General features: G+C 36.4%; 1 protein-coding gene across 2 annotated transcripts in view; it reads left to right on the top strand.

Moving 5' to 3' along the window:
- VPS50 (VPS50 subunit of EARP/GARPII complex) overlaps positions 1 to 27,607 on the top strand; it is a 100,070-nt gene that overhangs the window by 33,485 nt on the left and 38,978 nt on the right. For both annotated transcript variants that reach the window (XM_030008913.2, XM_030008914.2), the window contains exons 12-18: positions 1,788 to 1,928; positions 7,425 to 7,560; positions 15,571 to 15,662; positions 16,432 to 16,526; positions 17,205 to 17,303; positions 20,696 to 20,786; positions 22,370 to 22,546. In XM_030008913.2, coding sequence (XP_029864773.1) covers positions 1,788 to 1,928; positions 7,425 to 7,560; positions 15,571 to 15,662; positions 16,432 to 16,526; positions 17,205 to 17,303; positions 20,696 to 20,786; positions 22,370 to 22,546 — 831 coding nt within the window. The remainder of the gene's footprint in view (positions 1 to 1,787; positions 1,929 to 7,424; positions 7,561 to 15,570; positions 15,663 to 16,431; positions 16,527 to 17,204; positions 17,304 to 20,695; positions 20,787 to 22,369; positions 22,547 to 27,607) is intronic.

Raw genomic sequence — 27,607 nt, 5'->3', positions numbered from 1 at the left:
GTTGGGATGGGGAAGAGAATCGGCAGAGTAAAAGTGAGAAAACTCGTGGGTTGAGATAAAGGCAGTTTAATAGGTAAAGCAAAAGCTGCGCGCACAAGCAAAACGAGGAATTCATTCACTACTTCCCATCGGCAGGCAGGTGTTCAGCCATCTCCAGGAAAGCAGGGCTCCATTGTGTGTAACGGTGACTTGGGAAGACAAACACCATCACTCCGAACATCCTCCCCTTCCTTCTTCTTCACCCAGCTTTATATGCTGAACTTTGCCTGAGGCAGGAATAACTCAGTTTTCCCTAGCATATTGTTTTATGTGCACTACAGGGACTTTATCCCCTTCTACAGTACATAAAAGTTTTTATTGGTCATAATAATAACAACAACAACAGTACTGCCTCTGACATGATCCATTTTCATACCGTAGTGAGGCTAAACATGGTTGTGCCAGTGTAGCAATGTTTTGTTTAGAGAAGAGATTCCTCCAAAAAGCTTTAGGTGCTAAAGATCATGTCAAAGTGCCTGTCCCCTGATGAAGACAGGACAAGAACCCTATTCGTTCTTTATTATGCTTGGGTTTTTTTAATGTTGTTGCCCAGTATTCAGAAGCGTGGCAGACATTAGAATGCGTTTTTTGAGTTTGTTTTTAAATTTTTGCTTGGTTTTTGTTTCTTTCTAATTAGAATCTTTCTAGCAAAGTGGGTTGTTTTTTTTCCATGGCTTGACTGTGGTAAGAGTGTAGCTCTGCAATAAGATAGAAACGGATTTCTCGTCCCATACTTTGACAATGTGCAGAATTATTGGACTGCCTGAAGACTGCAGCTTAAAATCGGGAGAAGCTTGATTAAACTTTTCCTTTGTTAGTGCATTGTGTGCAATTGTATGCAAATTCTTTATTTACTGAACAAAAGTAGATCTAATGCATTCACTGCTCTGAAGTCTAGTGCATGGTACGTTGAGAAAGGCAGACTTTTTGTTTGAAATATCTCCCATTTTGACCCCTTCTCGTTAAACAAAATGACAGGAACCTTCAGTGTCTTCAATACTTTTCATGTTTTCATTTGTCATTCTGTTTTCTTTGACTAATTCAAGGTAGGACTAGCTGCAGAAGATTGGTTATTTGTGATAAGATTGAAGCAGAATTGCTTGTTCATTTCTTATGGGGGTGATTGAGTTCTCAGCTCTTGTCAGTAGCAAAGAATGTCAAATAGCAAGTAGCAAAACAGAACACTTTCAAATCTGCAAGACCTGATAACTTCATTCTGGCAAATCAAATAATTTTTTTTCTCAATTCTTATGTACCATATATACTGATTATTAGCATATCTTGAAACAATGAGAAGATTCAGTTTCTGAAATGGACTAATGTTATGTACCAGTCTATTAACAAAGGATCAATAGGATAACTAGGGAAACAGCCTGACCTCAAACTCAGGCGTGATTATAGTAAAACATGTTATATAGTCATTAGTGTTTACTACATGTACTGAAGTTTGTTTTTCTGGAAAAAGTAAGCTTTGTTAAATGTAATTTTTTTTTTACTGCAAAGAGGGTTTTTGTAAGAAATTTATCGATATGATGTGCATGCCTTTCTGTAACAGTTAATCCTACTTTATATTCTTCAAGGAAGAACTGAGTTTGGCAAGCGGATGAATTGAAGACTTTGTAGTTGTTGTTTTAGTTTCATTAATTGCAAAGGAAATATTTTTATCTTAGTTGGAGGTGTTTCCAGTGGGAAGAAAAGCACTGACCTCAACTCGTTTCTCTTTGACACATTCATTCCTTTTCTTTTAGACAGCAATGGACCAGTTACATATGCACTTCACTCAAGCCATTCACAACACTGTGTTTCAAGTAGTCCTTGGATATGTGGAGCTGTGTGCAGGAAACACAGACACCAAGTTTCAGAAGTTACAGTACAAAGACCTCTGTACAGTATGTAATTCTTGCATATACTTATATTTTTTAATCTGAAGTTTTCCACTGTTGTAAGTGTACCTTATGTAAGTAGGGACTCGGTAGTTAAAGTAAACCTGCAGCTACTATAGTTTCTTAATACAACTCATAGGCTAATTGAGAGATTAGTTATTCACAACTTAATGCTGATTTTGATTGCACTAAATCTTAGCACTTTGGAGTTCGTATACACACCATCTAAATAAATGTAAAGAAGTAAATCATAGGAAACAAACAGGAGACCAACATTTCAAAACTCCCATGTCTTCAGTATAATATGCTAGTTACTGGAATCACTATTAGCTTTGAACTTTATTTCAGTGAATTTAGGCAGTATTCACAATTTCTATAGTACTGCATTTCACTAAGGATTCTTGTAAAGATACTAACAATTGGAGTCTTCCCATTACTCCTAACTTTGTATCAGATGGATTGCACTTTTGGTATCCAGGCAAGGGACAGCTGTAATACTGAGATGCAAAAGCCTGATGATAGGCAGATCATGGATTGGTAATAAACATGGATTTTCCTCTAGTATAGATTTTAGGTGCAGTTTCTTGCATGTGTATGTTTTGTTTTATTTTTTTTAAATGTTGTTCGAATGAATTACTGTATTTTGAGTAGTATTTTTAGTTTACTCTTTAATTCTTTCTCTTGTGATTTTACTGTTACACCCTGAGAAATTTTCTTAAACTTCAGTGGTGGGAAGGGAGAGTGTGAGATATTTTAGGTGGTTCTAACATTGATTTGAAATTTGAAATTATGTTTCTATCTTGAACATTCTTCAGGACATTTGTTTCAGTCACAGGCTAAGCCCTCATCATACTTCATCAACTCAAGGACCCACCCGATCAGTTGCAATTTATTAAATCAAAGTACAGTCACAAAGAGATTGAAGTTCATGTTCTGATCCATTTTCTGCTCTTTCACTTCTCAGATCTCCTGGGATTGTGCAGCTTCAACTAGTAAACAACACATCTGCATTGAAAACCATTTCATTTTGAAGAGGTGCCCCTTTGACTTAAGAGGCTTATGTAATCTAAAAAGCTTCATATGAGTGAAAGTGGATTATGAAAAATTAATTTATTGGGAGTAATTGACATAAGTATTAATGAACAGAATGAGTAAGGTTCCAGATAGGTGGTATTTGCACTTCACTGAGATGAGTTCTAGTGGAAGAAAACCAGCAAACCCTGATCTCTGTTCTCTGGACTGCAGCCCTTTCATATTTCTGCTTTAAGTCTTCAGAAGGTGGTTTTGTTTTCATTTCTTAGTTTCTAAAGCACTTTTCTTCTGAGTTTTTTTGCTTTATACTTCTGTATGCCCTTCAGTTTATTTCTCATTCTTTGCTGATGTTTGTAACACTAAGCCCATTTATTTACACTTAGAAACAGTACTACTGAGTGCCTCCTGACATCTTCTAAAATAGAGATTGTGTGCTGCTGTTGATCTTACCCTTTTGTCACGACCCAGGCTGGACAGACCAGGGAGTCCTGTTAAATTCGAAATTCCCTCGGTCTAAATTAAGGTGAAATGACACCAAATGATCAGTTAAAGATTTTATTCATGACAGAAGCAAACTGAACTGGGGAGGCATGATTGTAGGTGGCAGGGTTTCTCACAACAGGAACTGGCATAAGACAACTACTGTAAACCGTGTAACCCAGGGTAACCATATACATCAATTCAGGGAATAAATTAAAATAAAATTAAAATAAATAAGTCCCTCCCGTTGAGTCACGAGGTTCAGAGCAGACCCCCTTGCTTTCTAGACTCCTCCTCAGAGAAGGGTCTAGGGATCTACTCTTAGTCTCAGACTTGGTCAGTGGTTTATATCTTGAAACAGATGAGGTGTAGGGATTGTGGAAAGGGAAAAGGAAAGAGAGAAGAAGACAGAGAGAGAGAAAGGAAGAGAGAAAGATTTCACTGGTCCTGGGTCCAGTGTTGGTTCAGTCAGCCGAGGGGTCCAGTCAGCTGAGGCGTCCAGTCCTGGTGGGCTTGCGCACCCGGGGCTTCAGTTTCTGTCCTTTTATCATCCTTGCCCCTCCTTCGGGCAGGCACTCAAACTTATTAGGCTGATGAGCAGTTTGTGAGCCTTTGGGCTTGGGGGTCTTTTGGGGAGTAACTTCTCCTTCCCTGCAGACACGGCCACTGTTTGATCTTTGTATCAGAACAGCTTATCAGAACAGGGAGCTGCGCACCCTCCAGCACGCCCTCCCCCTCCTGTTGCTGATGTCTGAGCTGATGGGCTTTTCACCTTGGTTCCTTGCTGTGCAGGGTTTGTCTTTAAGCAGAACTTGCCCCACCACAATGTTTGAGACATTAACTCTTTCAGTCTCTCACACCTTTACAGTGCAGGAGGATCTTTCAGATCACTGGAAATACCGCATTTCATAATACACAGAAAGAGAGTGGCTTTAACTGCATGGTTACAAAACTATTACCTCATTATTTCTATTTGGTTTTCCTTCTTCAAAACCCTCATGAGATGCTTCTCTAGTCACATGAGCCTGCAATATCTGGAATATGGCAGTCTGTATAAAGGATGCTACTCAAACTTTGGGACTATAATGTACTATGAATACTGCTGTAATTTCCTTGAAATTTACCGATTTTTTAATTATTTTTTCATTACTGTCTTGGTAACAATTAGGTATTTAGAGACAGACTGCAGATGGGAAATTTTGGTCTCTTACAAATCATGCTGTTCAGTGTCAGTTGTTACCTGTTGCAGTGCATTTGTGAAATCAGAGCACTGAATAAGCTGGACTGTCATAGCAATTCCATTTCTAACTTCCCATAGAAAAAATACCAACAGATTTTCATCTCTTGCATTCAGCTGTCAGGGAATAAATTGTTTAAGACTAAAATATGGGGCCTTCTTTCTCTGTGTCTAGTTCCAGTGAGAACCCTCCTCAGTCTGTCTACACTGTTAAGCCAGGATGCTCTTCACGTATAAGTGGTTATGGAGTACTTACTCTAATTAAACAATGGAAATCATATAAAATTAAAGTTTTCCTTTTTGGACAGATGTCCTGTTGTGTGTTTCTAAAAATCTTTCTAAATGAACTCATTTAGCTCATTTCCATTTTACATGGGTAGTGGGGGACTACAGTGAGTTTTTTTTCTTTGTTTTAATTTTTGTTTGTTTGTTTCTTTCTGGAAGTCAGATACGGGATTTTATAATAATGTCGGGTTTTTTAAAAGAATAATGTTTTCGGTAGTTCTTAGGCATTTATGTAAGTTATGTGCCTGTGCACTTTGAGTCCCTGTTTCCTTGTTGAGCATTTCTTTTCCTAGCGATACGCCTAACTTTTACATCCCTTCTCCTTTTGAATACTATTGGAGCAGGGGAGAGTTTGGCTGCTTCATCTTCAAGTTTTGATTTTCTTTATTCTAGCATAAGTTCAAAGAAATTCAGTGGTCTATTTCCTTAGTCTAAATGGAATTATCTTGGTATTTAGTAAGTGATCCTTTCTTCCTGGCCACCTGGAAGCAAATATGTCTTCAAGTATAGTGATCTGCACAATCAAAGTTTAGCTTTTATAGCTACTAAAAGCCCTGAAATACAGTAAGAGTAACATTGACTGATGAGTTGGCAGAGAAAGTTGCTGAAACAGCTGTTGAAATGGCAGGACAACTTACTGTTTAAATGATAAACTTATTACCCTATTTTGTTCCATTGTTAGCAAAGGTCTATAGTATCTGAGATTAAAGTGTCTCAATAATGCAGTCACTAATGTATATCAACTCTCCAATTAAAGGGTGTTTTAGGAAAAAAAAGTGTTCTCAATTGTTCCTTTTTTTATGTACCAAGAACTTGACTTTCTCTTTTTTTATTGGTGTGTCCAGGATGCCTAATTTGTATCCTTGAGGCAGCTCTGGTTTGATAGGGAACAGAACCAGAATAATAATTCGTTTAAAAAAACCCAAGCAAACTGAAAAGACATAATGATTAATATGAGGCCTCCAGATACTTTTGCTAGTGGCATCTATTAATGCTGAGGAACAGTTTTTGAGTCCTTAACCATTAGCTGAGTGTTAGAGAATATGGCTTGGGCAGTATGTGCTACTGCCAGGAACATTATTTAAGCTTAGGAAGCAAGAGAACATGATTAAATAGAAAATAAAGACGTGCAGTTTATTTTTTTTTTTTTTTTTTTTTTACCTGAAAGCTGAAAAATAGGAGGGGTGTAAGTGACGCATCTGCATTTGTGAAGAAATCTGTCCAGTCTAATGTTTATTTGCCATCAAACCTAATATTCAAGGTTATCAACATTTTGTTGCAGTTTGTTGCTCAGGAAGGACACTTAGTGTTTAGAAAGCCACAGTTATATCAGTGGATGAGGGTGCAGTTCAGAGGGAATTGATTGCTTTGATTAAGGGTTTGCTTTCTATAGAATCCATGGTGGATTATTATGGTGGTTATGTTGACATCACTGTTACAGAAGCTGTTACTATTTTCGAAGAGTTTTGTTGTAACTGTAATGCCAAAGCTTTTATATCATCTTGGATATACATTTTTGGGTTAGCATGCAGTACCCACATGGTAAAACTAACTAGCCTTGCAGAAAGCTTGTGGACACTGAAGTAGCAATGGGAAAGTATGAACTGTTTTCTGCAACAGTGTTAGTTTGAAGTGCTGATTTCCAGACTTCTCTGAGAACCTTTAAATAATAATGTAATTGAAATCCCATTTGTGCAGCTGGACTTTGCCCTTTTTTATAAGCTGTGAGACTGTGCTTCTTCACAGCAAGTGAGACAAGGGTGACTTACCATTGCCACTCAGATAAGCAATACATTATTTTAGTCTTTTCTTTACCCAGCAAGATCCCTTCTCAAATTCATTCCTTTACCTGACAATCTCATCTTAGATATTTCTACTGTGTATCTATCTCTCTGATAAAATTGATACTTTTCACCTAATGAATATCTTAAATCACAAGTGGCTCTTTGGAGCAGGATGGATTGGGGAGGTAGGACGGGTGCCATCTAAGTTTGTTTATTTGTTTTTATACTGCTTCTTTATACAGCATTCAGTCCAATGGGGCATCAGCCAGGATGGCTTCTATGTACTACTGAAGTACAAGTGTCTGTATCATTGAATTGACACAGTGTCTGCATGTCACAGGGGTGGCTGCATCCCTCTTTGATGGTGATACCGTTAGACTGTATGGCTTTACTTCTGTATCTACCTTGCTGTTCCATAAATATAAGAGGTGGTTAATATATGGGCCAAGTGAAAAAAGAAAAAAAAAAAAGGTGCTAACAAACAAACTTTACACTTTTAGACAGCATTTGATTCGTTGACTAAAATCAGGCATTCATCAGCTCTCTAATACTTTTAAAAAGGAAACTGATATACATCAAGCACCTCAGCTGGATGAATACGGAAGTTTTTGTATGGTTTGTTTTGCCTCTGCAAAAAATGAACATAATTGTTAAGTTTCACAATATTATTTTGGTTTTCTGTAGCATATTACATCAGACAGCTACATTCCATGCCTTGCTGATCTCTGCAAAGCCCTCTGGGAAGTCATGCTCAGTTACTACCGAACGATGCAGTGGCATGAGAATCATGACCAAGATGAGGCAGTAGCTGTGTCTTCTGGTAAGAAACTGTTCTGGAAACAAAACTTCTGATATTTCCAAATAACTTTCTTGTGCTGAAGTTGTTAATTTGTGTGTTGATATCTTTGTGGTCTTGACTCAGTGCCTTCAGCATTATTGCTTAGAGTGTGCAGTAAGGACTTAAATACTAACTGGATTTTTGTAGTCTTCAGTGTAAGGTTCGTTTTTTAATGAATATGTGTATGTGCCATTATTACAGATCTAAGCAATTTTATTTTAAACAGTGCTTATTGTTGAGTGGGAAGTCAGCTGTGATAGATGACTTCAAAATCTGAGGATTTTTCCCTTTAACATAGGACCAATGTGGATTTTCAGATTTTTTTGATCAATGTTGAAATTTTCACTGCATATTAAACTTAGTAGATTGGGATACTGGATTATGTACTAGGAAAGGTGATTGAAACAATAGGGAATGAATCTGTTGTAAATCTGTTGTGATTTTCAGGAAATCCAATTTCCTGAATGTTGTATGTCATATCTACTAGTGAATCCATCATAAGATACAGTCACAATTTCCTTGATAACCTTACAGGAAAAGGCAAACATTTCATCTTGAAGTACAATTTTGATTTTCTTTTATTGTTCCAGTTTGTGTTTTTAGGACAGAAGCACAAAACCTTTGTCTATTGTCTAAGTCCTCTTAAGTACATTTTGCTGGATGTATTCTAAATTAATATAAAATGTCTGAAGACAGACTTTATTTCCCCACTAACCCAAGACGCGTGTGTTTGGCAGAGGGCAGAGTGTGAAATTTACAGTACTAAGATTTATGCAAAACTCCTATTTATTTGAATCAGATAGGTTTGCTGTTTTCTTACTGAAAAGGAGGCTTCTGTAAAAGGACAAGGAGTGTAGGCTTGCTGCTAAAGTTATTCTTTCTTGCCTGATTTGCATAAAACTTGTATCCTTTATGTTAGGTGATAAGAAGGAGGGGAAAACTAATTGGAAATAGAAGTAAGGAACAGATCTTGGAGCACTGTGCTTCCTACAATGTATTTGAAATCCAACATTTCTTTCAGAAATCAGATTTATTACAGATTTTAAGTCTTAAAAAAAATGAAATTTATGCTAATTAACTTTGTCTTCCTACTTTAAATTTGAAAAATTAATGAAAATATTTTCTTTGGGGTGTCCTTCCTGTATTGTGTGAAATCTTAAAAAAATAATAATTAAAAAAAAGTGGATTCGTTGAAACTATTATTTCAGGTGAAAGTTTTTATAAGTATACCAGAATTAAAATTCAGAGTTGAAATATTTATTTTTGAGATGCACTATGTGAAGAAAGATTCTGAAGTTTTGAGTGAATTGCCCATTCTCAATAATATTTAGTTTTAAATTTAAAATAACTTCAGATAATTACATTTACTTCTCTTGTTTTCATTTTGTTCTCATCTTTGCGTGTGTAAAATAAAGCAGGTATCATAAAGAGTTTATTGCATAGAAACATTATCATGGTAGGCTTGCTCAGCTCCAGATGTAATTTTTAAAATAGTTCCCCTTAGTGTGGTTACTTGTGATATCCTGCAGAAACAAAATCATTTGCACTGCAAAACCTTTTAAAGGAACCATTAAGCCTAATAAAGTCGTATATTCAGTCACATGCATAATTTTAAATGCATTGTTTTTTAAATGCATGCCAGAGTGTTTTGGTATGTTTACTACTAATCCACTAACTCCTCTGTCACTCAGTTTTTAAGTTTCTGGAGACATTGTGGCTTAGCTGTAATGTACAACTAGAATATATTTGAGCTACTGAATCACTTTTTCAAATACCTCGGCAATGATAAAGCACACAAAAGGGAATTTCACAAGTATAATTTAATTTCAGAGGGACTATAAATATCTACCAAGTGAAGTCATTGCTCATGCTGTAGTAATTACTAAACCTGTACATGGAAGTCTCATTCCATATTTATTGATTTAATAGCTGTGATATGTGCTAAAGCCAAAGAGTAAAATCCTGTAGAAAGAGTATGTAGAAGGGTATTTCAGAAGGAACCATAGAGGCAGTTCAGGAGATTAAGCTAAAATTATTCTCTCAATTAAACCCCATAGACTGGAGCAATAGAAGGAGCAGTCGTAACTGTTGTATGTGTATCTGGCTTTTATAATTTTGGGAACGGAAGGCTGTCCCGCTATTTTTCTCTCATTGTGCCAGTTAATGTCAGCAGTCTTACAAAGTACCATAAATGGGTCAAGGGACTCTTGATCTTAGGGCACAGACCCAGCGGTAAAAGTGAGAAGCTGGATTTAGAAGACATGAATTACATAGCTCTTTCTATTTTAATTGTGAAGCTTATCCAAAAGAAGTCCTGCATGGATTATAGAAAGGAGGTTGCAGTTCATCTAGATGGTGTGTTGTGTATTTGTGATTATTAATGCCTGTTACAGATATTAAAATGTACTTTGCATAACTTGGAAATAATTGCTGTACTGTATTTCTGAGGAAAGAGGTATGTCTGCTTTATATCATTAAATATTCTGCTTATTTGTGTTCTGGAAATTAGTCTAGTTTGAGACTGACGAGCAAAATGGAATAGAAAATAATTTCACAACAGGGTTTTTTGGGGGGGAACGTTTTTAGGAGAGACTCTGAGATTGAGGCTTTTTTCTTTTTTTTCCATAGAATTGAGTTCAGAATTTGCTGTTGTTCTTTCAGTTATAGTGTGGACTAGTCTTTGGGGATTACTGTTTTTTAAGATCAATTAAAAAAATACCTAACTTGGAATAAACTAAATGGAAACAGATAATTATCTCTAGATATAAATGCAGTCCTAAAAATTTTTAAAGCATAAAACATATTTTAGTACCTTTCATGAAATAGGAAATACTAATGAGATTTAGTTTGCTGAAGTGTTATGACAGAGTGGCAGTAAATCATAGTGAAATGTATCGTATTTATAGTTCTATGAATCATCAATAATAACACTTAACTAATTGCTCTAATATACTGTTGGAAAGATAGAATTAAGTGTTCATATGTAGGACTTGTTTAATTATACTGAAGATAAAATTAGTGAGCTAAAAGTATCGACTCCATAGCATAAAATGAGTTCTAAGTCACATTTAATGAACTGCTACTTATTCTGTGATTTTGGTGTTCATATAGTAAACAGCAAATTGCCGTGATACAGGTTTTCATCCCTGAAAATAAACTGCTTACTGGAAATTTTTGCATTGCACTGTTGGTCATGGTCAAAGCATTGTTTGTGTTTGTAGTATAGAATCAAATAAAAAATGAGTTTTAAAGGGACCTCTGCAGGTCTTGTCTTCCCTGCTCAAAGCAAAGTGGACTTCAAAGTTGCATTGGTTTGTGCGAGGTCCTGTCTGGTTCAGCTGGATTTTTGCATACCATAAAATTTACTGTGATGTTGATGTAATTCACGTGTATTTTAATTTAACACTAGTTTAACAGAAGAACTGAAACTAGGCGGTAAAATGATAATTATGGCATTTAAACTCCTGATTTCACAAGTGTAATCCTAGTGGTAAAAGTTGGTAGTAACTGTAATAGCTGTAATAGATTCAATGAAAAGCAAGAAGAAAATGATGTAAGATGTAAATTTAACTTCAACCATTTTAATTTTCAAAACACTCCATTAATAATATTGCATAAATTCTGTGCAAGACCTGCTTGGTATTCAAAGAATGAAGCTAGAGGACAGTGATTTGATTGATTTCTTTTTTTTTTTTTTTTCCCTCTGCCTAGTGAGGATTAAACAAAAACCTTTTGTTATGACTGAAGGCTGCCTTCATGAATTTTGCAGAACTACTGAGAAATCTGAAAAATTACTGTATTTAAATCAGGCATCTAGAATAATAACTCCTGGATGCTTCTGATTCTTATTTTTATGTGAATTATGAATATTTATGTGTTCTGCTACCTGTTCCAAATTTTTTTAAGCAGAAAGTGTAACTGCTTTTGGACCTTTGTCCAATCCTTGATGTTCAAGGAAATTATCCTAAATTCATATGTTTGAATGTATGAAATTAGCTGCAGTACAGTTCATTAAAAGACTGGAAACAAGACCTCTTAGCATGACTGGCTGTAAACCAGGAGCACGAGGTGATTGCCGTAAAGAATATTGCTTGGATTTTTATTGAACAGTAGCATGCAAATGACTCTGTCCAACCATTCCTTCATAAATGGCAGTTCGTGAGGACAAGGACTGTGGTCTTAATCTTGAGAAGGGTTCAAAGATACTGACTTGTTTAGACTTGGCTTCACTCTGCAGAAATATAGAAGAGAGGAGGTTGCAGAAGCTTCTAAAGAGGGTAGTGTAACTGAGATAGCTGGTTTTATTTACACATATAGTCAGAGAAAAGATAAATCCGCTTAGTGTTTCTCTAGTTGGGTTATTCTTTCTGTTTATATTTTGTTTACCCTTCCGTTATAAGTCACTTTTGAAAATGCATTTGTCAGAATTACTGCTTTCAGGAGAAAAGGAGCATGTTTAGGTACAGTTACTAAATTATAATTTACGTGTACACTGGCTAATATTTGTTTTACGATTTTTCTTTCATAAGGAAAATTTTCTTTGAGTGCCCTGCAACAGTAGTTGTAGTATGGAATTATGTTTGAGCCTTGTTTTCACATCAAGTGGCCTTTTATCTTCTCATTTTGAGTAATTGGGTAAATTCTCGGTCAGCCTGCAAAAGCAGTCTCAATGACCTTAAACAGGAAAGAGTTGAACACAGCTTTGTAGCCTTGGAAGAAATTAATATGTATCCCTACTATAAGGCCAAATTCCAGAATGTATTTCATTATTTTTTTAACTGTGAGGAGGATTTAATCAATTGAAAGTACCAGAGCTTTTACATTCTGGCTGCATATAGGATTGTACTCGTTCTGTATTCTTGAGGTTTAGCCTCATGGGCAGACTGATTTTAACTTAACTGGCTTGAAGATTCTTCTTGGTAGCATTCATATGTTCACTATCATAATACCTAGCTTGCAGATGAAGCTCCCTCAGTGTTTGGTAAAGATCATAATTTAATAACATGTCCAGACACACCAAACAACTCCACATGAAAGAAATTAAGCAAGGCCAGCATCCTTCTCAGTAACCATATTCCCCACGTTTGCTTAATTTAAATGGAGCTACAGGTGTCGAAGGTTTCATATCTTTGTTGTTTCTCTTGCTTCGCTGTCATATAATAGATAATTTATTTTATATATGCAATATTTAGAATTTTTTTTTATTTACATGGGAAATGCAAATAGTTCTTGTTCTGAGAAACACACTCTGAAAAAGTTCAAAGCAGAAAACACATGGTTGATGGGGAGAAGGAATATGCCTATCATGCTCTTCTACTTACAGAGAGTCTGGCCTAGGACTGGGAGTATGAGACACTGGTAAGTGCTATTTAGGATTAATGATTGTTACAGAAGGAAACTCTGCTCACTTGGCAGTGAGCACTGGATGATGTAAAGAAAATATGGTCAGAACATGGTCAGCCTCTGCTGTGTTCTTTTGTATTTTGGTTTAACTGAATTGTCAGTATCTGATACCAGTCATAACCATTCTTGTTCAGTCATAGCCATTTTTCCTTCTCTTAAATATGCAATAGTCCAGACAATGCTGCAGAGGTCTGTTCTGCACACATCTGTAAAGGTTGATTAAAATCTTGTATTGGCCTCCCCTTCCTTACTGGGCTTATTAGTAAGGTGCCCACAGTATTTACATGATATTCATCTAGACTGCATGGTCTGGATTCAGGGCAAGGCTTGACATGGAAAGAGCATTTTGTCATTGACAAAAAATATCTTAGCATTGGCAAACGGAGGTTCTTTATGGTTCTGTACTCTTCTTCAGTAGATAGCAAATTAGACATAAAAAATTGCTACTGTCTCTGAGGAAAGTGAAATTACGCCAGGAGGCTTTCTGGAAAAAAACTATGAAGCCTAGTAATGAAGAACTGCAAAGGTCAGTCAGGATTAGCTCTCACTGTGGTCCTGGTAGCACATTACTACCTAAGGAACACTATTGTGACACGGATTCAGGATGGAGGTGGCGTTTTTTTCCTTGCTAGTTTTGAATGACCATATAAAATCCTGTCCCTGCACTGAGGAGATCCACTCATGAATGAAAAGCTGCTGGAGCTGCACCTGAGCTGTCTGGCAGCATCACACAGTTTAACAGCTGAACATGCTTCACAGCCTCAGTGCTGTCTCCCTGGGTAGAAGCTGCATGTAATCCCTCTGAGGCAGTTCAGTCCATGGCCTTGGATCACTTCTGAATTCCTTGCTGAGGCTAGAAATACCCCCCCCCCCCCCCCATCAAATAATGTGTTCCACAAGTTAGGGTTGGCCAAGACACTACTGCCAGTTGTTGAGGAGCTGTTAAATGTTCTACTCTTTCCTTTACCTTCCTGTTTGCATTATAGCAGTGATGTGTCTACCTAGTCATGAAGTCCAACAGGTTGAAAAAAGGGAGTCCATCTTTCAAGAACACAATCTAAGTCAAGGGTGTTAGACAGGTGCTAGTCTGTTAGACATGTCCTGTTGCTCTCCACGTAGGCCCAAATTATAGGTAGGAACTGTCTTTCCCATGGTATCATAAGGAACTTTCATTTATTTATTTATGTATTTTTTCCAGTTCCCTCTCTTGGTTCCTGCATGATCTGGACTTTGTTCTGCCTGTTCCTGTGAAGCCTAGGCAGCAGGGATGGATGAGACTGCCTGATGTGTGTGCAAAATGATAGCTTGGAGCTGGGTGGAGGTTTTTGAGAGGAAATGCTGGAATCAGGGAAAGAAATGACTTTGAGTTGGGAGCCTGTGTGTGGAGGTAGAGAGATGAGACCAGCTGGGCCAGGAGCAAGGCAGTGAATAGTCTTCTCAAGTACTGAAAATTAGGTGGAGGTTGCAGAGAAGCTAGAAAGACAGGTCTGAGCTGCATGACAATGCTGGGGTACTGCAGGCAATCTTAATTCTTCTGTGTTTGCAACCTCTTGAATGATGGGGTAGAAGGAGGGCTGTATGCTTTGTAATATTCCGGTGTAATACTTTATGTGAGTTTTTATCTTTCTTGTCAAATCACTAAATGGCTTGGGCTTTAAAGAACATGCATAGTTGCTTGTCAGGAACAGCAGATTTTTCTTACCATGGGGAAACTTTGTATGTATAGTCTGGCTAAGACAGAGCTTTCCTGTCATCAGTCATAGGCTGTGAAGCAAACTGCATGACACTGTGCCATCACAGTCTGCAAGCGTAACCACAACTGTATATTCACAAACCACATATAAAATAGTACCTTCTCTTTTTTAGAATGGAAATAAAACTTATTTCCTCCATGGGCAGAGGGAGGACCACATACAGGAGAAGTTTACCATGCATTATAGTGCTTTTTTGGAAAGTGATCCAGTGCTGCAGGAATGAAGGTTTTAGAATTAAATAAAGTAATTTGGAAGAAAGACAGACACCTGCTTGTATGATTGACATTATTTTATGCTTAAGTGTAGATTAGAATGAGAGGGAAAAAAAAAAAAAAAGAAAAGAGCATGCTATATTGTTTGCATAGTTCATGGAAAAAGTTTCAGTATTTTTCCTCAGAGTTGCAGACAGAATTTACCAGGGCAGAAAGTTAAAAATCTTACTTCTGAAATTTTTAAGTTCATAATTCTTGTCTACAAAGGTAGAATATCTTAGAGAATCTTGTTGTAGAAAGCATTGCCACTTCAGCATTGAACTTTATCTTGTGTATTTGAAATGTCAGTATCTGTTACTCTCATCTTTTTTTGATTTTTATTGAATGGAGTATCCTGCTTGCATAAAAGCAATCAGAAGTTCTCCTGGTCTGCATTAGCATGTAATATTTATATGTGCTTTATTCATTCCCTTTCAAAATTGTAGAGCAATGGAGCTCTCCTGGAGTTCGTGTAATGGATAATATGATAGTGGCTAAGGCAGAAGTTTCATTATAGGTAGAAAACTAGAATACATTTCAAGGCTTTTGGAAATACATACAATACCTTTCACCTTGAATTTCAGATGGCAGCAATGTGATTGGAACTGAAGAGAACAGTTTTGACCGCAGCTATGTAAAAAAGAAATTGGAACATGGGCTTTCACGAATATGGCAGGTATGTTTTTTTGATTTTTTTTTTCTTCCTAAATATTTATCTCCCCGCTGCTGCCCCCCCTTCACTGGTATTAATTACAGTTATATTTATACTGATCTTCTTAAAGAAATCTCCCCAGGGATTTTCTTTTTTTTTTTTTAAGTGATTTGTTTTGAGCTAATTATATTAAAAGCATGGAAATACAATTTCCCTGACTCAGTTACTGCTTGGTCGCTATGCTTACAAACTCAGTCAAGATACCAGAACATAGTAACCTGACTTGCAGCCTGATTCCACTTCTCCCAATCTGTTTGCTGCCCCACAATCTATTTTCTTCTCATGTGCTTCTCTCTGTTAGCACAGTCATACTGCTTTATGTTTCTGGTATAACCATAGCTATGGAGAACCTGAAGTCACTTGCCTGGTTTTAACAGTATTCCTGGTCTGACTGCTGGATCAGTTTGATGTGCAGTGAGACCCCAAATGTATGATGAAAAAGCTGTAAACGTTTCCATGGCTGAATTGTAATCCAGAGCTCTCTTTTTGCAGTGGCAATAAAGCATCTAGGATTGACCTTGTGTTATAGAGTGTTAAAGAAACTGATTCTAATATTATTTTAGAAGGGCAATGAGAAAGCATTCATGTTACAGAAAATGGAGTTCTACTCTAAATATCAAAAAGACGTTGTAAGTGCAAACAAACCAAAAAGTGATAATGAACCAGGCATCTGAGCCTTCACCTTTTTGTCTTCAGTGTATTAAGTATACAAAAACTTGTTTGTGTTTTGTAGGATGTTCAACTGAAAGTGAAAACATATCTTCTGGGAACGGATCTGTCTAACTTCAAATATGACGACTTCATATTTGTACTTGATGTTACCAGCAGGTACTCTGATATGGTCATAAGACCATTTAATACATGTGCACAGACTTGAACTCTGATAAGACAGCACAGTTAATTAAGGCTGATATTTACATTCTGATGCCAACTTTGTTCATATCTACTGACAGTTTGAAGAGCGCTTCTTCTTTATGTGGGCATTTATGAGGATGTATTTGGGAGAGGTAGCATAAATTGCTTTGCTGCTCAAGTGGCGCTTAAGTGCGATATGATTTCAGTATTGTCCACCTTTAAGATTTCAGATGTGCAGATCTGACAATTTTGATGTTTCTAAAAGCTTTTAAAGGGACTCTCAGTCAAGAGCAGTAAAATACTGTGATACTGCTAACCTGTACAGTATTATAACCTTCTGTTTTGGTAATAAAATGACAAATTCAGGCTGTGAGCTGTACAGCTTGCCCTGCATAGCGGGATCTCAAAAAGACATTTATTTTGCTTATGGCTCTTTGTCTCTATGTGTATGGGACATTATGATAGGATTTGGAGGGAAATGAGACATGGACTTTTGTGGAATGAGTGAAGTGTTTGCAACTTAAAATTGGTGCTCTGCTTTTATGGAGATAGATGTACGCTCATGGTAACAATTGAGGCTTGTAATTCAGGTTGGAACAACAGTTATTAATAAACCAATAAATATTTCTAAACCTAGTTTTATTGTTACAGACTGATGCAAGTTGGAGAAGAATTTTGTGGCAGTAAGTCTGAAGTTTTGCAAGAGTCTATAAGAAAACAAAGTGTTAACTATTTCAAAACATACCACAGGTGAGACTACTATATGTGTAGTGGATGAATCTAGTGGCATGTATTTTGTTGATTTTAACTTTAAATGCTTTCCAAAGGAATTCCACTGCATAATGTTCCTGCACTGAGGTTGACAGATAGTGGAATATATTTCATGATGAGAATAGGGCTCTGAATCCTGGAGAAGGGGAGAGGGTGGAGAAGCCTTTGCTTCTGCTGTGGTTGTGGAAAACTCTAGTTCTGCAGCAGGCAAGCCAGATAAAGATGAAAAACTTTTTACATAGAATTTCAGCAGTTTTTCAGGCTGCCTCTTAAGCTGTCTCTAGGGATCCTGAGGATGAATGCCTCTGAAGTCCATACTTCCTAGCCAAATTGTTACTTCTTTTTCTGTGCCATTACATAAAAAGAGCTGATCATGTGTGGCTATGAAATGTTTTTTTTCAATATGCAATTTTGTCTTATATCAAATGAGATGTTTAGAACTGAGTCCATCCTTTTTAGTCACATTTTCATAGTTTTTTCATTGGCAGTATCTAATTATGTTTTGGTCAGCTCTACTATCATACCTGAGGCCAGTGCAGTCATATGCAGGCAGTCTCTGGCCTCAGATATGATATATGGCTATGACAGCTTCAAGACTTGTCTGTCTGTTTGTTTTAGTTGCCTTGATTTCCCAAATGTTTTGGTTTGGATGATTGACAAATCTTTCATTCTAGTTATCTAGCATTTATCTTCTTTCTGGGTGTAAAAAGCTAGGAAGGTATGAGAAGAAATACAGTGTTCCTTACTCTGAGAAACTCTTACTTTCCCAGTCTTGATCTGTTGTCCTGTTGTATGGGAGCTGTCATACAGCTAATACTTCCAAACCCATTTGGTCTGAGACTTTCTGCCTAAAATCCATAAAGTATGAAAATTATGACAGGAGAACATGAGACAGTGTCTAAATTGAGAAGCTGAGAATGTGATCTGGAATTTTTTCCAGCTTTGGTAGTTTGTAGCTAGGATTTCTTTCCGGACATTTGATTAAGACCTCATTTCCAGTTGTCTGAAAAGCTTGAGCCTTAATCAGATGCACATTATGTCTTGTCAGGAGATGAGTCGATTAAGATGCCATGCCCCCTATCTTTATTTCTTGAAAGCATTTTTGAACCCTGAACTGAATTTTGTGAACTGATTTGGAAACTGAGCTTGCAGCTCTAGACTCAGAAGAGTTGCTTTGGTCTACGTAACCATCTTTTACTACACTGACTTACCACATAATAACTTACTTGTTTAAGTAAATATCGTATTGACCATTATGGTTTTGCTTGTGCTTAAAGGACCTATTTAACAGCTTAGGGAATCAGACACTAATTTTCTGAATTATCTTTGAGTACAATAAAGGTTAAGGAACACTGATGGAATACATATAGAACTAATAATTTTTTGAAATAACTTCTGTTTTTTATTAAGGTCATGTTTCTTGTAATTCTTGCGAAAAGAAAAGGAAATACTTGTTGATATGACTCAAATTATGTGAACCTTTTAATACTTTTTACATGTTTTATGCTGTATGGGTATTGTAAAGATTAATTAGCTGATGTGTTCATCCTCAGAAGGAAAAATATAAAAAAACCTCTCTCTCAGCTATATCCCTCAGATTGATTTATATAAAAGCTTTAAGCATCTTGCCTCTTCAGATCAAGCTAATGTGGCTTTCACTCCCTTTGTGTACTTAATTGGGGGGGGGGGGGGGGGGGGGGGGGAGGAAGCTAGTGCTTTTAAGGATTCATTAGTATGTAAAAGCTACATAGAGCTGAAATGCTCAGAGTCCAGGAGTTAGCAGTTCTTTGATTGTGTAATTTGACATACATGCCCTCCTGGGTGGTGTGGTGTTTTGGAGAATTGCCAACATAGAGAAAGTATTCAAAGGAAGTGGTCATGTCATTCAAAAAGAGTAGAAGAGCAATGTAATACTAGAGCATACATGAAGCCTTTTTTGGGTAAAAGTTGATTATTTTGAAAAATTAGAGTGGACTTTTGGCAGAGAACATCGTTAAGGTGATTGGAATGCAATTTACTTTTTGTTCCAATACATTTGTAAAAAGGTGTGTCTGATCACTATAAAGCTTTTGAAGAGGATGAATGCATCAGACCTTCCATGTGTGCCACTTTCTAGACTTGTATGCTGGTGAAAATGAAGAGCATTTGTTCAACTACTTTGTCAGTGCCTTAATTTCAGCTTTGAAATGATACAAAAACTGGTGCTGTGTGGCTTTTAAATGTTTGCTTTTCTAGGACTCTTTCTCCTTAGTTCCTCTCAAAGAATTTTAATCCATAATGCTAACTTTCACAGCATCTCTATCTGTTATTTCTGTTGGCTTTACTGCGAGAAGATCTGCAAGCTATGGGTACTCAATGCCTTGAAAATACCATTTGAAGTCTATTTGCATTTAACTGGTGAATATAAACAGACACAGCAAACTGTAGTCATAATTCAACACATTGCTCATCTTATTGAGGCAAGAAAATTTTAATTGTGGTTATTATAGTTTGTTATTGAAATAGTGGTGTTTCTAGAACATTTTACTGCCTAATTAGAAACCCAGTGCATAATTTACCAACTGCTACTTGTTAAATAAAACAATATAGCGTATATTAAGAAGAAAAGATACAGCAATGTGACCTCAATGAGCACTCATTGCTGTCTTTTCCTATATGTGTTCCTGCTTATGTGGCAAAAAGATTTTCTTTAATAAAGATATTTCTGCTTATAGCTGAACAGAGGCTTTTCTAATGATTTAAAACATAACAGAAACAATGCAGAGATGTAATGGCTTGATTATGTTTCCCTAATACATTTTCTATATTAGTTCCAAGGTAAAGTTAAGCTATGAAGAAAAATATAGCTTAGGAGATTCATAGTCATTTAACTTTTTTCTTTTTTGAAAAGTTGAGATGTCTGTAGAACATTAGTTCTTTCCACTTCCCTTTGCTAACTGTTGGCTTCAGTGTGTTTGAAAGAAGAATCTATCTTGTGTGAGCTCACAGAAGCTGTTGTACTGCTGACAGAGTGTTTGTATATATTATATTGCTTTCTGCAGTTTACACAGAGAAAAAAAGGTCCAGTATTACTGCATAATCATGGATGTTCCTCTATACTTTCTAATGGTTTTGACAAAAAAATATGTTTGCAAATTTTGGAGATTTACATTCTTTGAGAATTTCTCCAGAGGTGTTGTAAAACACACACTGTGTTAGTAGCCACAGCTTTTAGGTGGTCTGTCAGTTGAAAGGATGGGTTAAATATCTATTTTCAAGTGTGACTTTTTATACAGTTTTTGAAGGTGTTTTTCACTGTATAAGTTGAATAATTGTCTACTTCCTGATTTACTCTTGCTGCCAATTAAGAGTATTCATTTGTTGTATTTCAGAACCCGTCTTGAAGAATTAAGAATGTTTTTGGAGAATGAGACCTGGGAACTGTGTCCTGTTAAATCAAGCTTTAGTATTCTGCAGCTTCATGTATGTTCTGTGAATAACATACAAATGTAGTAATGCTTTAATGGCTAAGAGTCCAGGTGTTCTGAGAAGTAGTAAGATCCATGAACTACTGTGCAAATGTTTTTAATGGCTGCTAAAAACCCCTAAATTTCACTTCATGATATTGGAAACTTAAGATTCAAATGCTTTCAAAGCAGTAGTATTCCTGTTTCAGGCAAGTAGAGATTTACAGAAGATGCTAAAGTTGTAAGCATAATGTTAGCCTTTAATTTCATGTTTTAATGTGCTGTTAATATATATCAGTTTTCCATTTCTAAATTATTTATCTGAGAGTAAGATCCTAAAAGTTGAGTGCCTAAAAGTAGTCACATGAGCGCTCACTAGCTTGTACCAATTCTGGCACTGTTTCTGGAGACATAGGTCACAGTGGGTCATTTGGAAAGGGGGAAAAAAAAAAAGTTAATTCTTCTGTGGTGAAGTCCAACTGAAAGCAAGTACTTGGTGTGCTCTCCTGCTGTCCTAAAGTGATTTTTGTGAAGTTTAGCATGTGGTGGGTGAATTTCACCTGTTTTGCCAAATGAAATGTGGATGCTTATGATTAAAGCTATCACAAGTGCAAAAATGGACGTAGCTGAGCAATCTCAAGCAAAAGACAATTTTGCAGCTTCTGTAAACTTAACTGTAAAAGTAAGCAAGAGGCTACTGCGACAGTAATAGCACGGAGGGAAGAGGAAGGAGGACCCTGTAGCATCCAGTAGCAAAAGAAATAGTATTTTTAGTAGAGAAATGGGATTATAAATCCATACATATTGCTCAAGGGACTGGAGCAGCAGAAAATGGCAGAAAGTAACTGATTCATGTAAACAAACAGAAATCTAACATTGCAATCCTTCTAGCTGCATACATTTTGATCTTTAAACCTTTAGATAAATGATAATGTACATTTTGCCATTTATGAAGATCAATAGCTAGAGTTTAATAGATAAAATTGATAGGTCAACTGAGATAAGTTAAGGTTTTGTAGAAAAAAATGTCTAAAATCATACCTTATGTGCCCTACTTAGTCCATATAATTGCAGAAGTCTGTGCACTCAGCTGGTCATCAGAAACTTCATGTGCAATGGGTTTGAAAAGTAATAAAGTTTGAAAAGTAATAAATTTTGAAAAGAACATTTTAAAAATAAAATATTAAGAAAAAAATTTCAACTTTAGTGAATTACTAGGTAACTTGTATAAAGAAAACTACATTTTTTGATAGAATTTAGGTCTTGTTTTATCTCCTAATTTCTGTGAAATAAAAAATCCACTTAGTTTTCACCTAGTTTTAGACAGTGAATACTTTCAGAATGCAGGAGATGTATTGCATGTCATAGCCAAAACCTGCTAAAATTAGAAAGACAAGCAGTATAAGATTGCCAATTTCAAGGTTAACTTGAGCCAGCATGAAAAGCATGTTTAAATAGGCCGCAAGCTTTGGCTGAAAGTTTTCGTATCAGGTTAATTGTCCACAAGTTTGTTGTTATGCTCTGTTTTTATGGAACTGGAGTCATAATACTGAAACTGTCTTGTTGGTGATTAAAATTGTACTTTATTTCTATTAATAGGAATTTAAGTTCATGGAGCAGTCACGTTCCCCATCTGTGTCACCTAGTAAACAGCCTGCTTCAGCAATTTCAACAACAGTAACGTTATTTGAGCAGTACTGTAATGGAGGAAACCCATTTGAAATTCAGGCCGACAGCAAAGATGATGAGACAGAAGACGTGTTAGCTTCCAATGGGGTATGGAGTATTTCAGGAAAAAAAAAAGGAAAAGCAAATCTTGCTCTCAGTAAATGATGATTTATTTTGTGTATCAGTGGTGGCAAAATGTCTTAGTACAAGGATCAGTTAACTGCAGTACTGTGTAAAATCGCAAGCCACTTCTTTAATTAGGTAGGTTGCTTTGGTTGCTTTGCTTTTAACCATGCCAGAGAGCCAGGCATCCTTATTAAAGTTCAGTTTGTTTTGCAGTGGATCAATATTTTTTTTTTCTGCTGCAGTCAAGTGTTTCTGAAGGCTAGCAATACATGTTCGACCTAAATTAGTATTTTTCCAGGGGTTTAAGTTAGCTTTCTTTGTGGAAGCAATTTTGTCATTTTAGGACTGGGTTTCTGGCTTCTCAGGAAAGAATCACTGTGTGTTGCTCCTTCCGTTGTATTTGTTCATACCTACGTGATTTGCGATGGATTATCTGATGTTTGTTAGGCAGTTTTTAATTGTAATTCAAATGCTCAGGACATTCGCTTTACGGTGGGATCTACTATAAAACCGAACAATAACTTTGTGTATTTTTTTTCAGAATGCTGTCAAAATCTAGCAGTGTCAAATATGTTTTAATGTAAAACTTTGTACCATTCTCTTAAATGCTACATTAGCATATTTTTGTTACAGCTTTTGCTCCTGTTTATCCCTTTGATGAATAATATTTTCTTGGGCTTTTTTTTGTGATAAGGTTGGGTTTAGTTTTTTGTTTAAGGTTAGTTAATCCAGCCATCACACTAATGGCTTTCTCATTTTCAGCTTCCTCTTGTATTCCCCATGGAACTTGAGTTGCAAAGCAGCTTGATCAGCTTGAGCTGTATCTGACACACCTGAGTGTGATGCTGCAGTTCCTTTCCTTCTGTGGGCAATGCTGCAATCTCTTTCCTACTGTGTCAGTTGAAGAGAAAGTACAATTGATTGGCATAAAATATTGTTGCATTGTGCTTAAAGGAAGCTGCTCAAAAGCCAGTTTCCTGGTGGTAGTTCTTCCTCTGTCAAGTAATAGAGCAGAACATATGTCCTGCCTTTTTCATATCAGCAAGCTGAGAAGAGTTGATGGTTATCACTGTTAGACTTATACGTAGACTCCAAATGAGTGTGTTAAGCAAAGATGAATGCACTGCAGGGCATGCTGAAAACTGCAGAATTCCATGGTACTTTGTAGAAACCCATTCTGAAACAAAGCTTTTGGGGAATCTGGGCAACCATTTGGTAGATATTTGCTAAAATGATCCTTAGTGAAATAAGGATTAATGATGATACCAAGAGTATTCTTGAAGTTTTCAAAATGAAAGCTCCCTCTACTGAAGAGTTCATTTCAGACTTTTGTATATGTTTGTAAGTAGTTTTGCTTTTTAGAAGATTTTTTTGAAGGACTAGAAAATTAACTTAACTTTGGGGGTTGTTTGGTTGTTTGGTTTGTTGTTTTTTTTTTTTACCCCAAGACAGCTTTCTTCTGAAGGTTTGACTCTGTAACAAATGTATAGAGCCATCATGACATGCACTGTGAGTGCAGAAATACATCTCAAATATTGCAGGATATTTTTTGCAACCATTTGCATGTAGAATAATTAGGAAGGTGTGAAATTATTTTACAAAGATGATGTTAACTGGAGCTACTGAGACTGGATAACATCTTAATAACAAAGAAGAGTAATTGTTGGAACGTGATTTCCATCTCCTCTGATTCGTCGCAGGTTGCTGCTGGCAAATGAATGCAGACACTGTCCCCATATTTTTGTGCAGTGACTTGTAAGCAGAATACTTAGACTTGTAGAAGGCTAGAATTGTCTTCATTTCTTGACTATGGATATGTTGAGGAATTTTTCATTCTATCTTCACACTTGTGTGAGATATGAAAACTTTGCACACAAGTTAGAACAGAGCTGCTTCATTCTTTCCAGTTTTAACATTTTACCCTTCAGAATCTGTTTCTCCTAGCTCAAGTAAAATTTAAATGACATCAGCTTCCTCTGGACTAAGCTTTTGCTTCTATCCATCATGACTGGTTCCTTAACCTTTGATGAAAAAGTTAGGTAGCAAATGCTGATGAACCTGTTGGAGATACTGTTTTGTTGGCTCTTGCCAGCCTGAAGCATCACACTGCTGCCAAGCAGACTGCTATCAGTAATACTCTCTTCGGTCTTCAGTTGTATTTTTTTTTTTCCCCTGTTCTGCAATGATGAACCTATTTGGACGATTAATAGAGCTTAAAAAAAAAAAAAAAGCTTTAGCTTTCTGTACAAATACAGTGTTCCAAGTACAAAGTCTGCATGCAGTGACAGTTACACAGGAATTGCCATATTATGACCAGTGGCGGTTCTCTTACAGCATCCTGCTTCTGGTAGTGGTTACCACAGACACTGCAGGCCCGTGAGAGGTTAATCGGTCCTGCAAGTCTTACTGGGACACTTTGTAACCTGCATAAGTTACAAAACGTAAATGTGTGGGTTTGTTTTCCTCTATTCCTTACAGTATTCTCTTGAGAAAAAGGCAAGGAAGCCACCTTCACCCCAGAATGACGTTCTTTATCATAATGGCGTAATATCCTTATCCAGGAAGTCATCTTTGTTGCCTTATTGCCAGAGGGAGTCAATGAATTTGACCATCTAATCATCCTGGCTAAAAATGTCTCTTTATTCTGAATTTGTCTCTAGCCATTGGAAAAAGTCTTTCTGTATGTAAAGGTTACTGCTCATATATTGGTTGTTCACTGCTGTCTATTTTTTGAAGGTGTGTGAGGCTCAATCCCAGCCAGAGCTGAAGCTTGTTAAGACAGTAAGAATTAGTTCGTTGCTAAGGGATTGCCCCATTCTTTGCACGTAGTTGCTGCGTTCACTGCAAGCACCGTGGTGGAGATGGGGTTCTAGTAAATCACTGCCAGAATGCCGTATGCCTTGTCTGGTGGGGCTGAGAGCAGCTGCCTCAGCGGTTCAGCAGTGGCAGGCTGTGGTTCTGGTAAAATAAGCTAGAGGGAGTCATGATCCCGTGAATTACCAATAGGCTGATGTGTCACATGTGTAGCAAAGTCCATGTTGTGGTTTCCCCGTCTTTAATTTTGAACAGTGTCCCATTTGGTAGGCTTGCACATTGTTAGGGACTTTCAAGGCTGGCTGCACTGTCCTCTTTTTTAAAGCTGTGTGCCAATTTAGTGTTCTTTATTAGTGAAAGCTTAATATATTTTAAATTTGTAAAATCTGATTTTGTGCCTGGTGAGGAGCTATAATGAACTTTGGCTTTACTTTAACACCAGAGGGACAGAATGTTCTGTGTGGAAAAAGTGAAATATCAATGATGTGATTTATTATGCATTTTTCTTGTGAAATATAGGTTAGATTTACAGTCATTCATATTATAAAATAGTGGCTTTTTAACCTTAAATGTAGTTGTATTTGGAGAACTTAGGAACAGTGTATAGAACTGCCTTTTTTCTTTTTTTTTGAACTAAAATACAAAGTTAAGTTTCAGTTTGCCTAATGTAACTTAAAATTGATTATGGAGGATGATACTTTTGATTTTTCTTCCCTCCTTGTGGAAATCAGTTGTTGAGAATATTTCCTTTGTTTGACATGTTTCTACCAATGCTGTATATAAACAGGTTTATTTCATATGATAACTTCAGTTTAAAGCATTGGAAAATGGGAACTAACTGCTTTTAATACTGAAAGATGTTGAAGAAGATGAAGAATCGTACTGAGACTGTGGATGAGGGTGTTCAACAATGCTAAGAAGGCACTTACTTGATTTTCATCAGTGTATTTGGCTGTTAACTCAGTCACTGTAAGGATAAAATCCTTTCAAAAATATTTGTGAGCCAGGGAAGTATTATGCACATTTACACAGAGAATTGAGGCACAGGGTAAGTTAACTAACTTGTTGGTAGTTGTACAGGACATCTAACCTGGCTGGTATTAGAACCAAGGTTTCTTGTGACCCAACTAAGTATGCTTTCCAGGTGACCATCCTACCTTCCCTTTTCATATTTTTCATCTCCTCTCTCCTTTACCAGCTGTTCCAAAGTGCTGACACATAGAAAGAACTCTTGGTTTAAAAAAAAAAAAAAAAAAGTTACACCTATTTGTTTATCCTGTACATAGAAACAGAAATAACTTGCTTAGGTAATGTGCAATAACATTTCTACAAAGGTTTTAGGTTTCGGTTTCTTGACTGACCAGTTAAGGTGGAGGCACATTTTAGCACTTAAAATTGAAATTATTTCAGATGGAGGTTGCAAAATTTTGTTTCCAGAGAATGCAGACATGTTTCCAGATATTTCAAGAAATGGCATGACAAGGACATAAGCAATTTACTTGTCAAATGATCTGTAGGATGGTAAGAACTGTCAGAGCTTATTTTGAGAATTTTAAAGTCGTTTTAACTGCTTAGTTGTTGCAGTTTTGGGCAACTGAAAACAGGCCTCTGGATCCAGTCACCTCAGCTCTATATCTTGAGCTTCAATGAGATGCTTTATGTTCTTTTTCTGTAGCTCCATAAAATATATTTGTTGCGATACAATTAACTTGCAGTTTTGTAACACTCTTCAACTTTGATGAATCTTACCATTGTCCTGTGGGTTTGTTTGGGCCGATTGCCTAAACACTTGTGAACTGATTATTGCTATGAGATACCTGATTTCCTTTTAGCACTTTAAAATTTTACTGCAGACTGTGCATATTCAAAATGGATTTATAAGGTCTCTTCAGCTTGAGGTCACTATTTAATAGTTGTGAGTTACTTACTGCATACTTTAAAATGCAGATATTTTTATGTCATTAAATAACTTTTCCAGCTCATTAATAGTATTAGATTGAGGAGATTTAATAAAGTATTTTTCCTTGTTAAAAAGAAAAAAAATTCTCAAAATTCTCTTAAACTGTAACGTTAAGATAGTTAATATGTCAACTGTCAAATTCCTATATCAATATGCATTGTACTTAACAATTTGTAGTCAATTTATCATTTTACTTTCACTGGATTTTAATTGAATTGGCATGTCACTTTTTATATATTAATACATAATAAGTGGTGGTAATTCTCCAT

Source organism: Aquila chrysaetos, chromosome 3, assembly GCF_900496995.4.
Source record: "Aquila chrysaetos chrysaetos chromosome 3, bAquChr1.4, whole genome shotgun sequence".
NCBI lineage: Eukaryota > Metazoa > Chordata > Aves > Accipitriformes > Accipitridae > Aquila > Aquila chrysaetos.
Note: the sequence above shows the minus strand (reverse complement) of the source record. Positions and strands in the feature narration are given on the sequence as shown.